The sequence below is a fragment of the Abramis brama genome (assembly GCF_963993115.1).
Source record: "Abramis brama genome assembly, chromosome: 21".
In the NCBI taxonomy this organism is placed as follows: domain Eukaryota; kingdom Metazoa; phylum Chordata; class Actinopteri; order Cypriniformes; family Leuciscidae; genus Abramis; species Abramis brama.
This window is the reverse complement of record NC_139983.1, coordinates 21967811-21986383: the sequence shown is the minus strand read 5'-3', so window position 1 is coordinate 21986383 and position 18573 is coordinate 21967811. Positions and strand designations below refer to the sequence as shown.

General features: G+C 39.1%; 1 protein-coding gene across 4 annotated transcripts in view; it reads right to left on the bottom strand.

Annotated features, from left to right (window-relative positions):
• qkia (QKI, KH domain containing, RNA binding a) overlaps nt 1–18573 on the bottom strand; it is a 71806-nt gene that overhangs the window by 41173 nt on the left and 12060 nt on the right. For all 4 annotated transcript variants that reach the window (XM_084096095.1, XM_084096097.1, XM_084096096.1 and 1 more), the window contains exon 2: nt 8571–8713. In XM_084096095.1, coding sequence (XP_083952221.1) covers nt 8571–8713 — 143 coding nt within the window. The remainder of the gene's footprint in view (nt 1–8570; nt 8714–18573) is intronic.

The window sequence follows — 18573 nt, the reverse complement described above, 5'->3', positions numbered from 1 at the left end:
ACTGCTTTTCTGACGGACTGATATCTAGGCCTGTCGCGATAGTCAATAAATCAATTAATCGCACGATAAAAAAAAAAGAGCTTGATAATTTTTCCGGCCGCGATAATTCCATTTGCATGCTTGTTTGTTTTCCTCGTCTCTCTCTCTCTCTCTCTACCAAATAGACTGGATGACCACTCTCGGTTCCTTAGCGTATAGGAGGAGTGAACCCTCTTGTCAGTTGCATGGTCTTTGTGTGGGGAGGCGGCGCTTGTCAGTCACATGGTCTTTGTATGGGAAAGTGCCGGCGGGACTGCTTGCGGCGACTGCCGGGAGAGAGAAAGACGCTAGTTGTGAGTTGGAGGGAAAAAAAAAGAAAAAGATGGAATTGGTTTCAAAGCCAAACGCGACAGCGAGCTCGATCTCATGAAAATGCGTATCTATATCATGAATGTTATTTCTCGTGCCATTTATACGCCAAAAAATAGTTTTTGCGTGCATATGATACGCACTTTATGGCGTGTAATACACACGCACTCCTCACCCCTAATCCTAACCAAGTATTTTCAGTGCGTAGCATATACACGCAATAAAGTGCGTCTCCGTCTTCCCGACAGTAAATTACACAATCACTCGAGCGTTTGTTTAGTCAAAGTCCTTTTAGTGTCTGGTTTAGTCGACAAAATAACAGGAGGACAGTGCAAAATGGTGTGATATGGCCTGTTGAGGCTTTTTTTATTTGTTTACAAAGGTCCTAACCGGCAGTTTTGCCTGTTATGGAATGTATCACTATTTATGTATGAGCCTAATGTTTAATATTTTTTGAAGTGCGATTTTGTTTACATCCATTTTATTTATTGTTTTTGGTATTTATTCAAGTGCATTTTTTTGTTAACAGACACTGAGAGTCTATTGCTTTTATTGTTTTTGGTTGTTTTGTTCATTTTTTGTGGATATTTAAAATGTTTTCAATGTTTAATATTCTTAAGAAATAAAAGTTTATAGATCTTTGAAAAGGTGTACCTGCATTATTATGCCATTATCATTATATTAGATGAAAATGGTCTCGAACGACAATATTATCGTTTATCGCAATAATTTCTTGGACAATTTATCGTCCAGCAAAATTTGTTATCGTGACAGGCCTACTGATATCAATGACATAAATAGGGATGCACCGATACTGATACCAGTACTCGGGTGTCGGTCCGATACTATGCTCATGTACTCGTACTCGTAAAACTACCCCGATACAACGCACATACCACTTTAGGGGCTGTTCATATCGTGTTTTTTGCGCGTGCAAAATTCGTTATTTCAAATGTAGGCTATGCCGCGGCGAGATGAAGACATCTCAACAGTAAATGTGACAAAAACCAACCGATCAGCTTCGGCATTTCCGTAACATCGAAAGTTCGGCCAAACAGCTGATCATAGCTGTACAGGTGGCTTTTTATTTCTCATCTCCATAAATATATCTAGTAGTAAAGCTAATGCAAGGGCTAGAAATCAATTAATTCTTTGCTGATACTTCCTCGTCATCATGGAGAGGGCAGTTCGTTTTCTTGCACGTGCAAAAAACACGCTATGTGAACGGCCCCTTATGGCATCAGGACGCACCTCTCGGACAGCCCATCAAGAACCGGATTAACCTGGTACTTCGGTACCACTGGTACTTAAGAAAAGCTGGTACCGTAACGGTTACATTTTTTTAGTACCAACTTGGTATCGAAGTACCGGGTCTTTCGACAACACTACTATAGACAGTGTTTTTGGGCATCACGGGCATGTCTGAACACACCCATGGAGGCCAAATCTGCCATCTTGGCACTAGACACGGCAACTAGTCAAACAGTTTGGTAGGTTGAATTCTAATAATTATTTTTATAGCTTGTTTTAACTATTACGTTAGGTTTAAAACACAGTTTTTAAGACCTAAACGGTTACATGACCATGTCGCTTTTCCGACAATTGTAGAACGTTTTCCCCCTCCCGAGTTCTGCAGAACGACTGACATTAAAAAAAAAATGTTCCGAATGAGCAGCGCCGCTGTAATTTTTTTAACTGCACTTCTGAGAGCACGCAGAAAATATGAAACATCTGCATGTACAAATGGCAATTAAGAACCAACGTCAGGGAAATGAAAAGGCGCGCATCTACAGAAAAGCATAAGTGGTAAATGAGGGGTCTGTGTGCAGGCGGGCCTCCTCTGATGAATCAGTGAGCTTTTCAGAAACAGCTCGATGTCATTTGCGAGGCTCGATTGGAGTCCTTTGGCATCAAAAGCCCCAGTAATAACCTGCAAATTAAAACTGGGGGCTTTAGTATGATCTCCAACCTACCAAACCTTCATATTGCCTCGCATAAAAAACACAGCTTTCCATCCCCCAATGAGCCCATCAGACAGGGAAGAAAATCACTATGAAAAACCTTCAATAACAATCCCAGCATTAGACAGGAGACCCATCCGTTCTCAGTTCAAGGATGACTCTATTAATAGCTTGTTGCTTCGGTGAGCTGATTGCAGCAGAACAGCCGCGTCTCTGCCGTTAAGCGAGCCAGAACTCAGAGGTGACCACTTCCTGAATCTCAGAGAAGAGATCAGATGGTTCAACCACACACATATGGCCTGAATAATGCCGTTATGCACCCATGAGAGAATTTAGCTGGAAAGGAACTGCCGGATCCCAGCACAATTTATGTGATGCAGATGTGTCTGTGTGCACTCATACAGGTGTTTGTATGGCATGCGAATGAAATTTCAATGTAACCAGCTAAATTAATCAGAATTATTCACAGAGCCCTGTGGCCACATACTCTACACCACAGACATACATATTCATAACAGTGTGTTTGGCCTGCAACACACACACAGACCGCAATGTTACAGCAGAAAGCAGTTTGTAGACGACAGGTGAAGTAATAGGATTTTGTCCAAGGAGAGAGGGAGCTAAACGTCTTGCTCAAACTCACTGGCAGCACTAGAGGAAAGACAAAGATAGAGCGAGAGAGGGGGAGGAAAACTGTCACTTCCATATAGACTTGGTCTGTCAGCCACCTTTTTTCTCCCAGACATACCAGTCAGTCTATTCCATCTGAAAAGCTCAGGAGAGAGACTTACTGTATATAGACAGAGGTTTATAAACAAGGCTACTACTAGTACGTTTAGAGATGCTTTGAAGGTCATGGCTTGACCCCGATGTTTGATCTAAGGTTAGATTCTTTAGATTGGCCGCGCAACTGAGCACAAGCTCACAGATACACACTTGTAAACCAACAGTCACGTTCACAGGAAAAGCTATTTTTATGAAATGGACATTCTGTGCTAAAGACAAAAGAACCAAGACCTAATTACCAATAAGTGTGTGTAAGAATCCTGTTGAGAATACACACACATACATACATACATATATATACATATACTACACTGTGTTGTAATTCTATTTCTGAGAATCTGTTTTTTTTTTCTTGTATTTTCCATTTACTCCATTTTCCTTTCTATGGCTCCTTTATTTTTATTTATTTTTGTTTTATTCCTATGTCCTTCAGAATTATGGAAGTTTGTTTCACTATATGGGGCAACTGTGGCCTAATGGTTAGAGAGTCGGACTTGTAACCCAAAGGTCTCAATACCGACAGGAAACAACTGAGGTGCCCTTGAGCAAAGCTGCCCACTGCTCAGGGTGTGTGTGTCCACGGTTTGCAGTGTGTGGTTGTTCACTACTCACTGCCCTAACTTGGATGGGTTAAATGCAGAGGACAAATTCCAAGTTTGGGTTACCATACTTGGCCTTCACTTCACTATATTAGTGAGGACATTACTTAAACTTAAATTGATTTTATATCAGGCCAATGATATTTTCTATCACCTAACTCAACCCCTACCCCTAAACCTACCCATCACATGTGCAAAACACTAGGTTTAAATAAAAACATGTTTTGGCTAATTAAGAAGCATTTTCGTGAGGACCAGTAAAATGTCTTGATAGTCAGTTGTCACTATATTTTACTATACAAGTGAGGACATTTAGCCATCACAAGTATAGCCAAACCTGGGGACACACACACACAAAAGACCAGGACTGGGTCAGTTTACTCTAAAAGCAGAGTCTGTTTTCTGTTTATTCTCAAAGCAGTAAAGCGCGAACAGACGTTTAGTCTGGAATGAGGGGTCTGACATAGGCAAATTCTTCCTAGTGTGCTTTTACCTCTCTAGTCCAATAGACTTCACTTTAAAATAACCTTTTACAATATAAGTGCTAGAATCATGAATTGAGCTCAAAATGTAAAGCAAGCTCCCTTTCTTCCTGAACTGTAACTAGATCAGGTGTCAAACCCCAGTGTGTTTAAAATACAGCAAGTTTACAATATAAAACAACAATAAAATTATTTCCATCCAACTGAGAGGAAACTGAGAAAGCATTATTTAAATATCAACACCTCCAAATCACCAATCATGGACACTTTATTTTCAATCAAGCTGCAGATTGGATGACCGAGCCAACTCTCCTGTCTGAAAGAGCAAGTCAGAGAGACTGTGACTGAAGTGCATGCTAGCATTTCCCCGCTCAATAAACTAGTAACGGCTATAATTATTCTTCCTTTTCCTGCTTGGTTAGAACATTCGGGTGAAAATGTGTATGTGTGTGTGTTTTGAAACAATGACTCATGCTAACCACCAGGGGGAAGAATAATGAGGCGAGACTTGCAGGGAACACAGTGAGAGAGAAACAGTTTTGAGGGGGTCAGCTGGGGATTCTAATGTACACTGGTGTGTGTGTGTGTGTGTGTGTGTGTGTGTGTGTGTGTGTGTGTGTGTGTGTGTGTGTGTGTGTGTGTGTGTGTGTGTGTGTGTGTGTGTGTGTGTGTGTGTGTGTCCTCCCACTTGCATTGCTCGAAACACACAAACAGTTACTCTCTATTTTCCATGGCATGATGGAGCTGTGGTGTTCATTCTATACTGGTCAGCCGTGTTTCCCAGTAGCCGTTCCTGCTATTCTGAGACGGAAGGTCACAACTGTGTTGTCGCCTCGTGTCACCTGCGTCGGGGAAGAAAAATCTGCTTGAACAGACCAACAGGACTACAGCCAACTATCAGCTAGCACGCGCGTTCTGCGCCTGCGTGTAAAGGAGATAACTATCTATTTAAGCAGATATATTTGTCTATTTTCATCATTTAAAAAGGGAAAGCGAAACTAAGACTGCAGTTATACAAACCATAAAGCAGCACTTGCTTACCGTTTTGAATGTCAATCACGCTGATCCCGTTCTTTATCCCATTCCGCTCATGTTATTGTGAAAATATTTGCGCAGTGGAATGCTCAGGTAAGATGATGTAAAATTAGAACAGCCTTCTGTCTGTGCCGTCATGACTTCTTTGCTTGCTTTCATCACTTTGCTCGTATTCTCGTGCACTGACTTGTTTGCTAAATTGAACAGCCAATTAGAAAAAACTACAGTGCGGTGCCAACGGTGCAGAATACAGCAAAAAATAAATAATAATAATAAAAAATTGTCGGCCGACACTCAAAAATGGCCCAACAGCCAACCGTCGGCTTGGTGTGTCCCTGGCTTTAAACACACACACATACTTATATGTATAAGGATGCATTAAATTGATTAATAGTGACAGTAAGGCATTTATAATGTTACAAAAGATTTATATTTCAAATAAATGCTGTTCTTTTGAACTTTTAATTCAATGAATCCTGAAAAAAAAAATTATAAATGATTTTCATAAAATTAAGCAGTTATGTTTTCAACATTGATATTAGAATTTCTGAAGTATCGTGTGACACTGAAGACTGGAGTAATTGCTGTTGAAAATTCAGATTTGACACGACATAGGGATAAACAAATTGTAAATTGTAATAATATTTCACAATTAGGGCTGTGTATCACCAACAATGTCACGGTACGATACGCATCACGATACTAAAGCCACGATACGATACGTATCACGATATGGATCAATTTGGAATTTCAGAGTTTAGTAACAGTAATATATGTTTATTGTATAACCAGTGTTATAACAGTTGTGATCACTGAAAAACTATTTAGTTTTTGAGTTAAATGAAAAAAAAAAATTTGTCACAAAAAAGCTTAAAATGGCTCTTCCTTCAGTAGCGTAAATAAATACAATATAATAAAGATAGCCTACCAATAAAGAGAAAACTTTTTGAATAGGTCTAGCACTAGTATTCCGAAATAGGCTACTAGAAACTGAATAAAGTAATCAAATGCAAAATAACACTGGCTAGTATTTTAGTCCTGACTAAATTAAATACATATGCTATTAATACAAATTCTTCAAATTAAAACTATCTTTTGTTGTTTTGACAACAATATTAATGACAGACACATTATGGCTTCTGTCGCTTTAAGACCTAGTGCACGGATCCTGATTTCATTATACTGTCCCATCATGCGTTTTATGCTGAAGACATAACCGACTGTGTTTAGAGGATACTCAACAAGACCGAAATGTTTGACATAATTTTGCGCGTTTTTGTTTGTTAAAGTGATATAATCCGCGAAAAATAACTTTTGTTACTCGCAAGCTGTTTGTGAGCGCGTCGAGTATAAACGCCTCGTCCGTTTGGGGAGGTGCGCGTGCAGGCAGCGGAGACTCGCGCTGCGGAGCCAGGCGGAAGTACAAACAAGGCTTCACGCTCTGTGAAATTGCGTCTCGCAGAAAGTTCATACAATCTACATGCTAAAGTGCAGGAATGATTAAAATTATGCGCAATACCCGCACCGAAATTCGAGCCCTGAATTGGCTACATAAGCACAACAGTATCGATACAGAAGCTGCTTTATCGATACGCGCATCGTCAGGAGTTCATGACGATGTATCGTTGTATCGATATTCTGAGCACAGCCCTATTCACAATATTACTATTTTACTGTATTTTTAATCAAATAAATGCAGCCTTGGTGAGTGGCAAGACACTTCTTTCAACCACCAAAACCAGCCCCATATCAGCCGATATTTGGCATTGTTTTAAACATCGGCCGATAAGTTTTTCTGTTTGGCCGATGTGTTGGATGCGGGGACTTTTATTTTTACGGCACTGAGAATGTAGGCTATAAAGTATATATATTATATATATATATCGGCTTTACATGGGCCACCCTGCTCTCTAAGATAATGGCATCGGCCACCAAAAAAACAATATCAGTCGACCACTAACAATAATCCTTTATACACAGAGCTTTCCGGGTCATCCAGAGGTGAATATATTTCTCAAGTAAAGCAGCAATCATTACACAAAGTGCTTAAAAGTAAAAGCCAATTTAAAAAAGTAACATTCTGCACAAAATAAAGATAAGCAGAGCAGTAGTCTCCATCATAATTAACTCTGCTTCAAACTGAGAAACCTGGGGTTACGTGTGTGTGTGTGGGGGGGGGGGGGTCCGCTGGGACGGATGGGGTGGCCTTTATCGGGCCGTCAGAGGGAAAACGCATTTCATGCTCTGCTGACCCCCCTTTTCTCTCTCTTCCCCTCTCCCTTGTCCACCTAGCAGAAGAATTAGGCAGCAAAATTGTTCCCTGTGTGACATGGCCATCAATGTGTGTGTTTGTGTCTGAGAATATGAGAGAAATGTCAAACAAGACCATCTAAACGTCAAGCTACATTATGTACACTAGTGGAAACACTTCTCAAACGCACAACACAAGCTAAAAAGATCCTACTCTACTACTAGAGCATGGCCTGTGGCATTCCGGCACCATTCCCAGCTCCCTACAGGGGACTAATACTGGAAAAACTACCATTGCTGAACTAGCTTATGACAGGGAGTCCTTATTTACTCCCAAACGTCATGTTTTCAGCAGGAGTAAACCTTCTCACTTATAGATTTCATCAGTCACTGTAACTGTCAATCACCCGTCACTATAGCAACAGTCAATCACTGTGCTTGATTCTAAAAGGATGGGTAACATCTAGAGTTGTCAAAGTACCGACTTCAGTACTAAAATTTAAAAATGTGACGATATCAGCATTTCCCTCTAGCATTTTGAGTGCTGTTGAACAGAATCTTAAACACCTCTGATTGTTCATTGTGATGACATGCTCAACATATATGTCTCTAATTGGCCATTGTGTTCACGCACTCAACATCCGTCTGTGATTGGCCATTGTGTTCACGCACTCAACATATATGTCTGTGATTGGCAACAATGATCAACTCTTCAAAAACATTGTCTCTGACGCTCTTCACCGAGCGCTTGCATAGATGCACACAACAGCGTTTAAAAGCAGGCGTCTATCAGCGGATCCCTAATAGATGATAAACCGCTGATAAACGGATCCGCTGATAGACGTCATTTCAAACGCTCCTGTGTGTATCTGTGTAAGCGCTCGATGAAAAGCGGCAAAGACAACATGTTTTTGAAGAGTTGATCAGAGCGCGTCAACACAATGGCCAATCAGAGGTGTTTTTAAGAATCTGTTCAACAGCGCTCAAAATGCTAGAGGGAAATGCTGGTATCGTCACATTTTTGAAATTTCATTTTTTAAAAAGTCAGTCTTTTGACAACTCTAGTAACATCATTTGACAGAAAAAATTACAAAGTAAGTGAGACTCACATCCGGGTACTCTTTGACCGGTACAAAGAGTTTCTCCTGCAGATGTACGATGGGTCCCACTGGCTCTGGTAACTCCAGTGGGTGCTTGTCCACCAGACCGTTCACTGTGTCGTTATACATGTCTTTCCTCACTCTGGTTATCTCTGCAGGTAGACAAAAAAAGACAAACAGATCAGAAACGGCTGAATGAGAGAGGGGGGGGGGGGGGAAGACAAAGGCATGAAATGCAACACTCCCTTCATTAATGAGATTCCAGCGCATATCCCCCTAAATTCAGTTGCCAAATTGCATGGAAAAATTAACAAATTTTTAATTTCACAGTAACAGGAATTTACATGCACATATTGAGATCTTTTAAACAGAGACTCTTTCAAAGCTGCCAGCCTCAGATGAGGTTAAACTGCTGCTGCCAAAACATGATTAAGCTCAGGATGTCCATTCCTGTCACGCACACACACACCCCTCATGATCATTCCCTTCATCACACACACAGAGGCTGTGTTTTAAAAACTAGTGAGCTAAATGAGCTGATAGTTAGGGTTTGAATTCCAGATGGTGAAGCAAACACACCTGCCGGATAGAGAATTAAAAAGCTAAAAAAAAAAAAAAAAAAAAAAAAAAAATCAGATACCTGGGAAAGTGATGGAATGATTGTGACCTTTTGAAATGGATTGAGTATCAGGCATGTAAATACAATACTAGTGGCGCTTTTCCACTGCATGGTACGGTACGGCTCGGTTCGGTACGGCACGCTTTGGCGCTTTTCCACTGCATGGTACGGTACGGCTCGGTTCGGTACGGCACGCTTTGGCGCTTTTCCACTGCATGGTACGGTACGGCTCGGTTCGGTACGGCTCACTTATGGCGCATTTCCACTGCATGGTACGGTACGGTACGGCTCGCTTTAAATGGTACCACCTCTGTTGATGTTCCAAGCGTACCGTACCGATACTAAAATGTGACGTGAAAACACTGCAGATCAGAATCATCACTACCAGCGTCATTGTATTTACGACACGAGACACTAAACCCGCTAGATTTAAATAGCCAGTAGACAACAGCCAACACTGTAGCGCCTGTTTTAAAAGTATTTGCTTTAAAAAAAAAAGTATAAACTTCAAAAAAGAAATGGCTGAATCGTGGTCAGTGGACGAGGTGCAGACGTTCCTCTCGTTGGTTGCCGAGGAGTGGATGGGGAAACACGGAATGAAAAATTCACATTTAATATGATGTCATGGCAGTAGAGACGGCAACTATAACGATAAGTCCCACCCACTTTGAAGCGGTACTAACTGCAGTGGAAAAGCAACCGAGTTAAAGCGAACCGAACCGTGCCGTACCGAGTCGAGTCGTACCACGCAGTGGAAAAGCAAAGCGAGCCGAACCGTTCCGCGCCGAGTCGAACCGCACCGAGCCGTACCATGCAGTGGAAAAGCGCCATAGGTTTAGTCAAGGTTGTTCAAAAACGTAAAATGAACTGTGTGCTATATTCATAGCGTTTTGAAGTTATATGATAGCCTTGATTGATGAGCATGCAGGAATTCAAGTCTGCTGCTCTCAAATGTCATTCACCACTCTGCAAACTACAGTTCAAAAGTTTGGGGTCAGTAAGATTTTTTTTTTTTTTTGTCTTTTGAATATGCTCAAGACTGCATTTTTAAAAATCTAAAATACAGTAATATTGTAAAATATAATAATTTAAAATAACCGTTTTCTATTTGTAATTTAATTCTTCAGTCACCAGCGTCCCATGATCCTTCAAAGATGATTCTTGTATGTTGATTTGGTGCTCAAGAAACATTTCTTATTAACAATAACGCTGAAAACAGTTGTGCTGCTGAATATTTGTTTGTGGAAACAGTGATACATTTTTAGGATTCAGGACATGTTTGAAAGATCAGCATTTATTTGAAATATATTTTTGTTGTAAACATGTAAAAGTCTCTGTCACTTTTGATCAATGTAATGCATCCTTGCTGAATAAGTTAATTTCTCTCAAAAGAACAGAAAATTAGCATTTGGTCACAACTAGGGTAGACAATTAAACCGCATTACAATTGAAATTATTAAAATGGCAAAAGTCTCAAATATATAGTCTTCTGTATGTGCTGCAATTAGTTATGTTTGTTACTACACATACTTCAGCACTGACACATGTAGTCAGCTGTCTCAAAGCAATATTATGAAAAAAAAAGTGGGATCACAGCATCAGTAGCGCTTACACACACTCTGACAAGATTGTTCAACAGCTAGGAAAGTGTAAGATCCATAAAATCAAGCAAAAATCCAGCAAATTGGATTTAATAAAAAAACAACGGGAAACTCACTGAAATTCTCATTGGTTGATGGTGTACCTAAGAGTGTGTTAAAAGTTTTGGTCACATATCTACTGATGCAAACCCTTGCATTTTTACCTCTATGGCAGTCCTTGATTAAGCATTCTCTGATAAAGTGCAAACAAGAGTGTGTAGGTGCCTTGACGGTGACTGCAGAACTGACTTGAGGAGGCCTATAACACTGAAACTGCGTGTATTTGCGCATTTCATGGGGCCCCAGAATCCTGGAAGGGGGTTGAAGGGTGACGCAACACCCAGATCAGAACAGCAGCAGCTCTTGGGCCATGTAAGGGTGAAACCTTTAACACAACGGATCTTGTCTCACACATGCAATGAGTCCCAGAGGAGGTGACACAATCACTGCAAGTATATTAGTCACATTTACAAATTCAATCCATCTTTCTCTCTCGACCTGAGAGCAACCTCATATTCCTCCACCCTTCTCTTTTTCCATCCCTCGGTCTCACCCTGTGTCTCTCCCACTACAGAAGGAAGGATTTATCTCTGGTTCTCTGAAGTAAAAGTGCTGCATGTCTGCATGTTTAATATTCTTGGACTGCAAGAGAGCAGGTTAGAGTAAAAGCAGGAATTAAAAAATTTAAATATCCTCAACTGAACTAGAAATGTGTCATGAACAAGAACATGTTCATTTAAATCTTCTCCCAGGCTCACACAGTATACATCCCTGACCATGGGACCTTTCAATATACATCAGAACACAGTGTAAATGATAATCTACAGTGCACATTACTTCATTTGCAACATTTTATTTTTGCCAGTCTTCGTCTCACAGACATACACACACACACACTCAAACCTCATCTAAAAGCACTCTTTTAGTGTGCACTTTAAAAAAAAAGCCAATGAAAAATAGAAACTAAAGTGTTTCTGTCCTTTGGCTGAACGAGAGAGGCACACTGAAATGCCACATTACCATAAAGTAGCAGCAAGAGAGCAAGCGAGCGATAGAGCACATGCCATTAACAGGCACAAACTCTGAGGTGAGTCCTAATTTCAATGTCCAGGACGCTGGTAGCCTAATGGTTAAGTACCTTGTTTGCCAGCACAAAGGTCGCAGTTTAAACTCCACTAAGGGGTGAGGCAGGAATGTGGAGAAGTGGTGAGATCAGATCCGGGTCTATTGAGCAGGACACTGAGCCCCACAATCGCTCAGTGTTCAGGCTGCTGGTCTGGGGGTGCAATAGTTTACTTATTTGATTATTACTTTACTCATTTATTTGTTTATTTTAGTGGTCCAACGGATCACAAAACAGTTTTTGAGTCACAGACCGGATTGGCAAGAAAAAAAATTCAGGGTAACTTTGCTTTCCATTTATTACTTAAAGGGCACAATAAGTACTGCGATACCACAGCAAAAACTTCTTGCCTAACTAATAAAGTTCAAACATTATTAAAAGGCAAGTGAACAGTCAGTAAAAAATTAAGAACAAATATACTGATTACAAGCATAGATAAATACAATACAACAAACTTAAAGTTACAAATAAAGTAAGGTCTAATTGTAGTATTCATTTCAGGTGCCGAAATGTAATAATTACATGTAAAATAACTAGGGGTGTAACAGTACACACAAAAAAAAAAAGAGGGTTTGGTATGTTTTTGACATCACCGTTTGGTACAGCGGGGGGGAGCAAACTAAACATAACACTGCTTTTTTTATTAAACAGTGGTTTACTGAACAAATTGTGTCTGTCTTTATATTAATTCAGTTATAATATAAAGTTAAAGGATTAAAATAAATATCTCTGCTAATGCTGTAAAACTACATTGGGGAGCCAAAGAGAGCCCAAACTATCAGCCTAAATTCAGTTGCTATTCATTTTTAGATATAATAATCAACACTCAAATATCAAATTGTATGCAAACATGTAAACTGCACACAAGCACATTAAAAGGCATTAATTGTTTGAATTTCGTGATAAAATTGACAATTTAAGTTTCAGTTTGGTTTGAATATCGTTACGGCCTTAAAAATAACACTATAGTGTTCACTATATACATTTATTATAAATGAATCTGTTAAAGCTGATGATTTGTTGTTTGATTAACATTGACAACCAACAGCAGGTATTTATAGGGTGCTGTCACTTTAAGACCTATTGCACAGATCCAATTTAATGATACACATCCGATTTCTTTCTCAACTGTTTAACGTTCACTTAAGACATAAACGACTGTGTTTACAAGAATATTTTCCGAGATGGGGATTTTGACAATATTGTGTGTATGTCAAAGAGACGCGAAAGAGGAATCAATTTAGAGTCTTCGGAATCTAAAACGCACCTCTGTGTGTGTGCGGCTGTGTGTTGATGAAGAAAAATCTCACGTTGCATAGAAATATTTCAACCAAAAGGCGAGCCTGTGGATATCACACATGCAATTTACAAACTTTGCATGAGAGTTATGCCGTTGAGGGAGTCTCAAACCAGTCAATTATTCACCGAAAGTGAAAGCAAAAACTGACTGAGCTTTTGGCATCTAACTATTAATTCTCTCAGAGACAAGAGCTGAATTTACCTCAATGCTGATAACGGTATATCAATTATCTTAATTTATTGGCTTAATATTTCTCTTGTGAGAATGATAGTGATTACATGATCGTGAAAAAATGAGAATCCCTATTTCTTGTTAAACTAACTTTGTGTTTGAAGCTGCTTTTGATTTTCATTGATGACTGATTTTTATGCTGTTATATTAGGCCTATATCATTTCAGTAATATTATTAATATTAAGAATAATTTGTAATTATATTGTTTTGTAAATGTGCTATAGAAACAAAACGCTGATGAACAACAATGCAGTTTTTGCCTTGGCTAAAAAATAAAACCGAAGAATGGTGACAATTTGTGAATATATCATCTTGCAATAACAAGAACAAAAGAGAACATTCGCTGAACAAAAAGAACAAAAGAGAACATTCGCTGATCTAACACTGCACAATATTAGAAAGCAAGGAGGAGAGACAGGCTTTAAAAAAAACAAAAACAATCCTTGTCAAAACTGGTGAGAAAGTAAACAATGTTAAACATTCCGAGACCATAAAATGGAGGAATATCAGAACAGGCTATTCTATTTCTCTCCTCTCTCCAGGCCTTTCCACTGCCAATCCATCCATCAAAAGAACATTGAACATTGTCACCATTTACTCACCCTCATGTAATTTCAAACTACTTTCTCCAGATGAACAAGATATTTTGAAAAAAATAATAATTATATATTATATATAATAATTATATAATACAATATATATATTATATAACTGACAAAAACATTTTCAACTTTCTTTATAGTGTTGCTGTTTTAGCATGAAAAATGTCAAATCACAAAGCCCACTCCAAAAGGGAGTTATCAGTAAGCACTTTCTGAACTCCCCGAAATGAGTTTTCTTCTAGGAATGTAAATGTCACAATATTCCTCATTTAAATCATTTAAAGGTGCCGCAATAAAGTAAAATATGTGAAAAAGTGTTTTTTGAACATTCAAACCTATTCTAGAAGCCCCCACAACCAAATTCAAGACTTTGTAAAAGGGCATAATATGGACTCTCTAATATTCCATAATATTCCCTGCACTATGAAGAAAGGGAGAATGAAGCAGAGCGAACAGCAAGAGTTTAAAGAAACGGTGAGTTCACTGGAACTTTAGTAGATGCTATACAAAAGGATGGTGAGCACTCAAAGCTCTTTAAGATTAAAATAAAAGAGAGGTGCTTGAGATGAAAGTCTGCTGATGTACACGTTTTTCCACTTTGAAGCAATGCACTTTAGCTATCATAAAGCACAGCTAGCCTCTGCAGCCACAAGATTCCCGCTTAATGCATTTGCAGCTTTATTCAACCTGCAAACGACTATCTCAACAGACAATATAGTTCTGCACTTAAAACTTTCAGACAGTGAAACAAGAGGATTCTTTTGGGGGGGGGGAGAGAAAACAGTATGCTCGAGATAGGGCCTTCAGTCTTATCAAATGTCCACACCTTTTTTTAAGTGTAAAATCCTTTGCAATTCAGTATATTTCACTGCTGACGGCCAGCAACTAAAACTTCTTTCAGAAATGTTTGCTTCATGCATGAATTCTGTGAACTCAGCACTGCATTTCATGTTTTGGAGAGGAGAAGATTTTCCCGCAGCATTAATATGGCTCTTCCAGAGAAATACGCTGTGGAGTTTAAACGAGATGCAACAGCTTGTCAAAAATCAGGTGATGGGAGCTTGTTTGCACACGTACAACATGCAAGAGATTCTCAATTTCCTTGAAGCAAATCCAAGTTTCCCATGTCATAAATAAAGAATTAAACACTTGATAGGGCAAAAACATCATTAAGGAAATATGATATACAGAGCAATTTGGACAGTGAATAAAAATATTGAATATAAAGAATAATTATATAATAAGAATATAGTATATAAACAACAAGGTTCTTTATGTATGTGTCCATTCCTACAAGGAAATAACTGGAGAGATTGACTAGTCTTGGGGTAATTAACTGATTTTTTTTGGGGGGGGGGTTGTTTTATTGCAGCTTCTTTCCTTTAAATGACTAGAGGCCTAAAGTAAAAGCTACTCAGAGAATCACATTTTCGCAGAGACTGTCCTCGTAAATATTAGAGCTGAGTTTCATAAATAAACCTTCATTATTTTGGGTAGTGCCTCAGCTCCCTGTCAGGAGACAAAAAAAGAAAACAGGAATTTAGCTTCTGAGAAAGAGAAAGGGAGAGGTGAAAAAGTCAAACAGAGAATAAAAATAAATAAATCTCTCTCGTTCAGAGCTTACATGGTTGGTGCCACCAAGCACCAAGTCAAATGTAATCAATGAGCAGAGACCAAACTACAACACTCCCACTGAATCCTACAACATTTATTGAAATGAATTTAACAATTCTGGTTCCAGTTCCACTAAGATTTATTTCATATGTTTCACTGATTCAAATCAATAACTCATGAGTTTGACAATGATTGCAATAAATCTTAAAGAGACAATTCATTAAAAAAAAATGGAAATTCTGTCATATTCTGCTCTCATGTCATACCAAACCTGCATGACTTTTTTTTCTTCTGTGGAACACAAAAGTAGATATTTTGAAAAATGTTGGTAAAGTTTTGGTTGCCTTTGACTTCAATTGTACGAACAAAAAAAACCCTGAGATTTCAAAAAATATTTTTTTTACATTAACCAGAAGAAAGATAATACAGATTTTGAATGACATGAGGTTAAGTAAATGATAACAGTATTTTCATTTTTGGGTGAACTCTCCCTTTAAGTTTTTATATTAGATGTTTAAGTGAACCGAACATCATAATCAGTTAGGTGCAGAGTTTTTTATTTTATTTTATTTTATACTGAATAAGATCCAGTTCTAAATTCCCAATCCTAATGTGACCCTTGCAGCCAGTGCCCGATTTGGAACTGTGCAGGGTAATGTCTGCAACGTGTCACATTGTAATTGTTCAGCTCAATTCAGTGGAAATGCAGGCAGATTGTGAGAGATCCCCTGGATGAGCACCAGCATCAGTTCAGTGTAAAAGGGTAAGTGAAGGCGGTGGTGGGGGCTCTCAAATAAGCACACATTTACTGAACACTATGCAATGCATAAGAGGCTGGTTAGTAAAGTTTAAACACACACACACACACACACACACACACACACACAATTCATTAAGTAAAAGACCCTTAAACATAAGATTCAAAAGCAGACACTACAAAACCCAAGTCCCACAGTTGCAATTTGATGTGGAAATTGAGCCCTTCAGTTTAGGCCAGATATTGCATGGAAACAGAGATGGATCCAAGTGTGTCTGCCGTCCTCACCAGCCACAAGGAAACACATCAACTGTATTAGAAACTGCAACACGTCATCAGATGGAGAGGAAGGGAAAAAAGTCATTCCATAGGCAGAAGATAATTTCAGAGAGCACTAACATGTCCAACAGGTCACAAAGTGTAGAGATCCCTGCCAACAAAAACAGGTGTTTCTCAGTTATATTATATCAGAAAGGCTGAGGATTAAAAGATTAGAATGCTGGACATTTGTACTAGAATGAACCTGATCCCTGACCAACACACTCTCTCCAATCTCTCTATCTTCTCCCTGTGCATTCCCAGATTGTCCTGCTGCAGTCCGGGTTTCCGCAGAGCCATTATGAGGAGCTAAATTTAGCAGGGAGGCTTGTCACACTTGATGATATGGTGCAGGGTTATAGAGTAGAGCTGTTAGGGAGGGGGTGGGTTTGGGTTATCATTCAGGACGAGAGCACAACAGTTACTGCGGTGGTTTAATGGCTGCCCAGCAGGGCCTAACCACAGCCTGTAGATTACTCTTATACCCAACCCACATGCTATACAGGGAATCCAACAGCGTCAAGAAGCCTCTGGTCACAAGAAGAGGCTGGTTACAGCTGGTCTGTTCAGAGGCAGGTGAGTCTGGGACACTGGGGAACAAAAGAACTGACACAGCGCAGCCGATCCAGCCAAATACACATGAATGCACAAGTGTTTCCTGTATCGCTACTCAGCCACAGTGCTGCTATTAAATCACCACAGCAAAAAAATTATTTTGAGAACTGAGTTTCTAGTCTAAACCGAATGCGATTAAATAGACTGAATGAATATCATGAAATAACACCAAAAATATAAATAAACAACACACCTATCTATTGCATTATGTTTAGTGGATGCGTGACCAACAAATATTCACCGTGAACACTGCAGTCTGATTTATGAACAAATAACTCTTATGGGTTTGTTTGAATATGTAAAAAAATAAATAACTCAAAACAATAAATCTGTGCTCTCCAGGGCTTTTCAGCAGTGTCAAAATAACTAAAATTCCAAATAACGGCAAATACATATGGCAAGTTATATATTGGTCGACCAACACAAAATAGTATTGTTTTGATTAGCATGTAGTTGAGAATAAACATGTAGGACGTGTAAAAACAGTAGGGAACCTTGATGCAGGAGAACGCAATTTCAACAAAATCAGCAACAGCAACCAACCTACTAAATTACAACAACTTTACTATCCAAGAACTGCAAGTAAACCTCAGCCAACAGACAAACTAAGACACTTTAATCTCGCTCTCTCGCTCTCTCACACACACATAGGCAGAGCAGATGTTTCTGGAATTAAACAGGTTGCAGTAGTGAGATAAGAAAAACTGATTATACTATTTACAAATTTACAGACAATTCACTCCATTTGCCATATGACTTGTTGACTGTACTCCATCTGTGCGCACACACACACCAACACATGCATAACCGAACAACGATGCTTCAGTAGGATGTGGATCGGAGGAATAACAGGAAGTAAACGGAGGATTCTGAACTTGTGCAGAAAGGAAAAGCCATCAATGTTTTAACAGACCATCAACAGTGCGTGCGCAAGACTTCCTGAAAGTGTGTGACTACTCAGAAAAGAGGATCCTGTGACATCTGTATGAGATACATACCATTTCAGATCAGCCACAGGTTACATGTGAAACATTTACTTACATTTTTTTGCAGATGATCAAGTTGGGCATTAATTATCTATTAATTTCTCAAGAATAGTTTCACTGGCCACACACACACACACACACACACACAGAGAGAGAAGATGCAGTAAACTTGCTGAACAATGACAGGAAGAACTGAATGCTGAAGC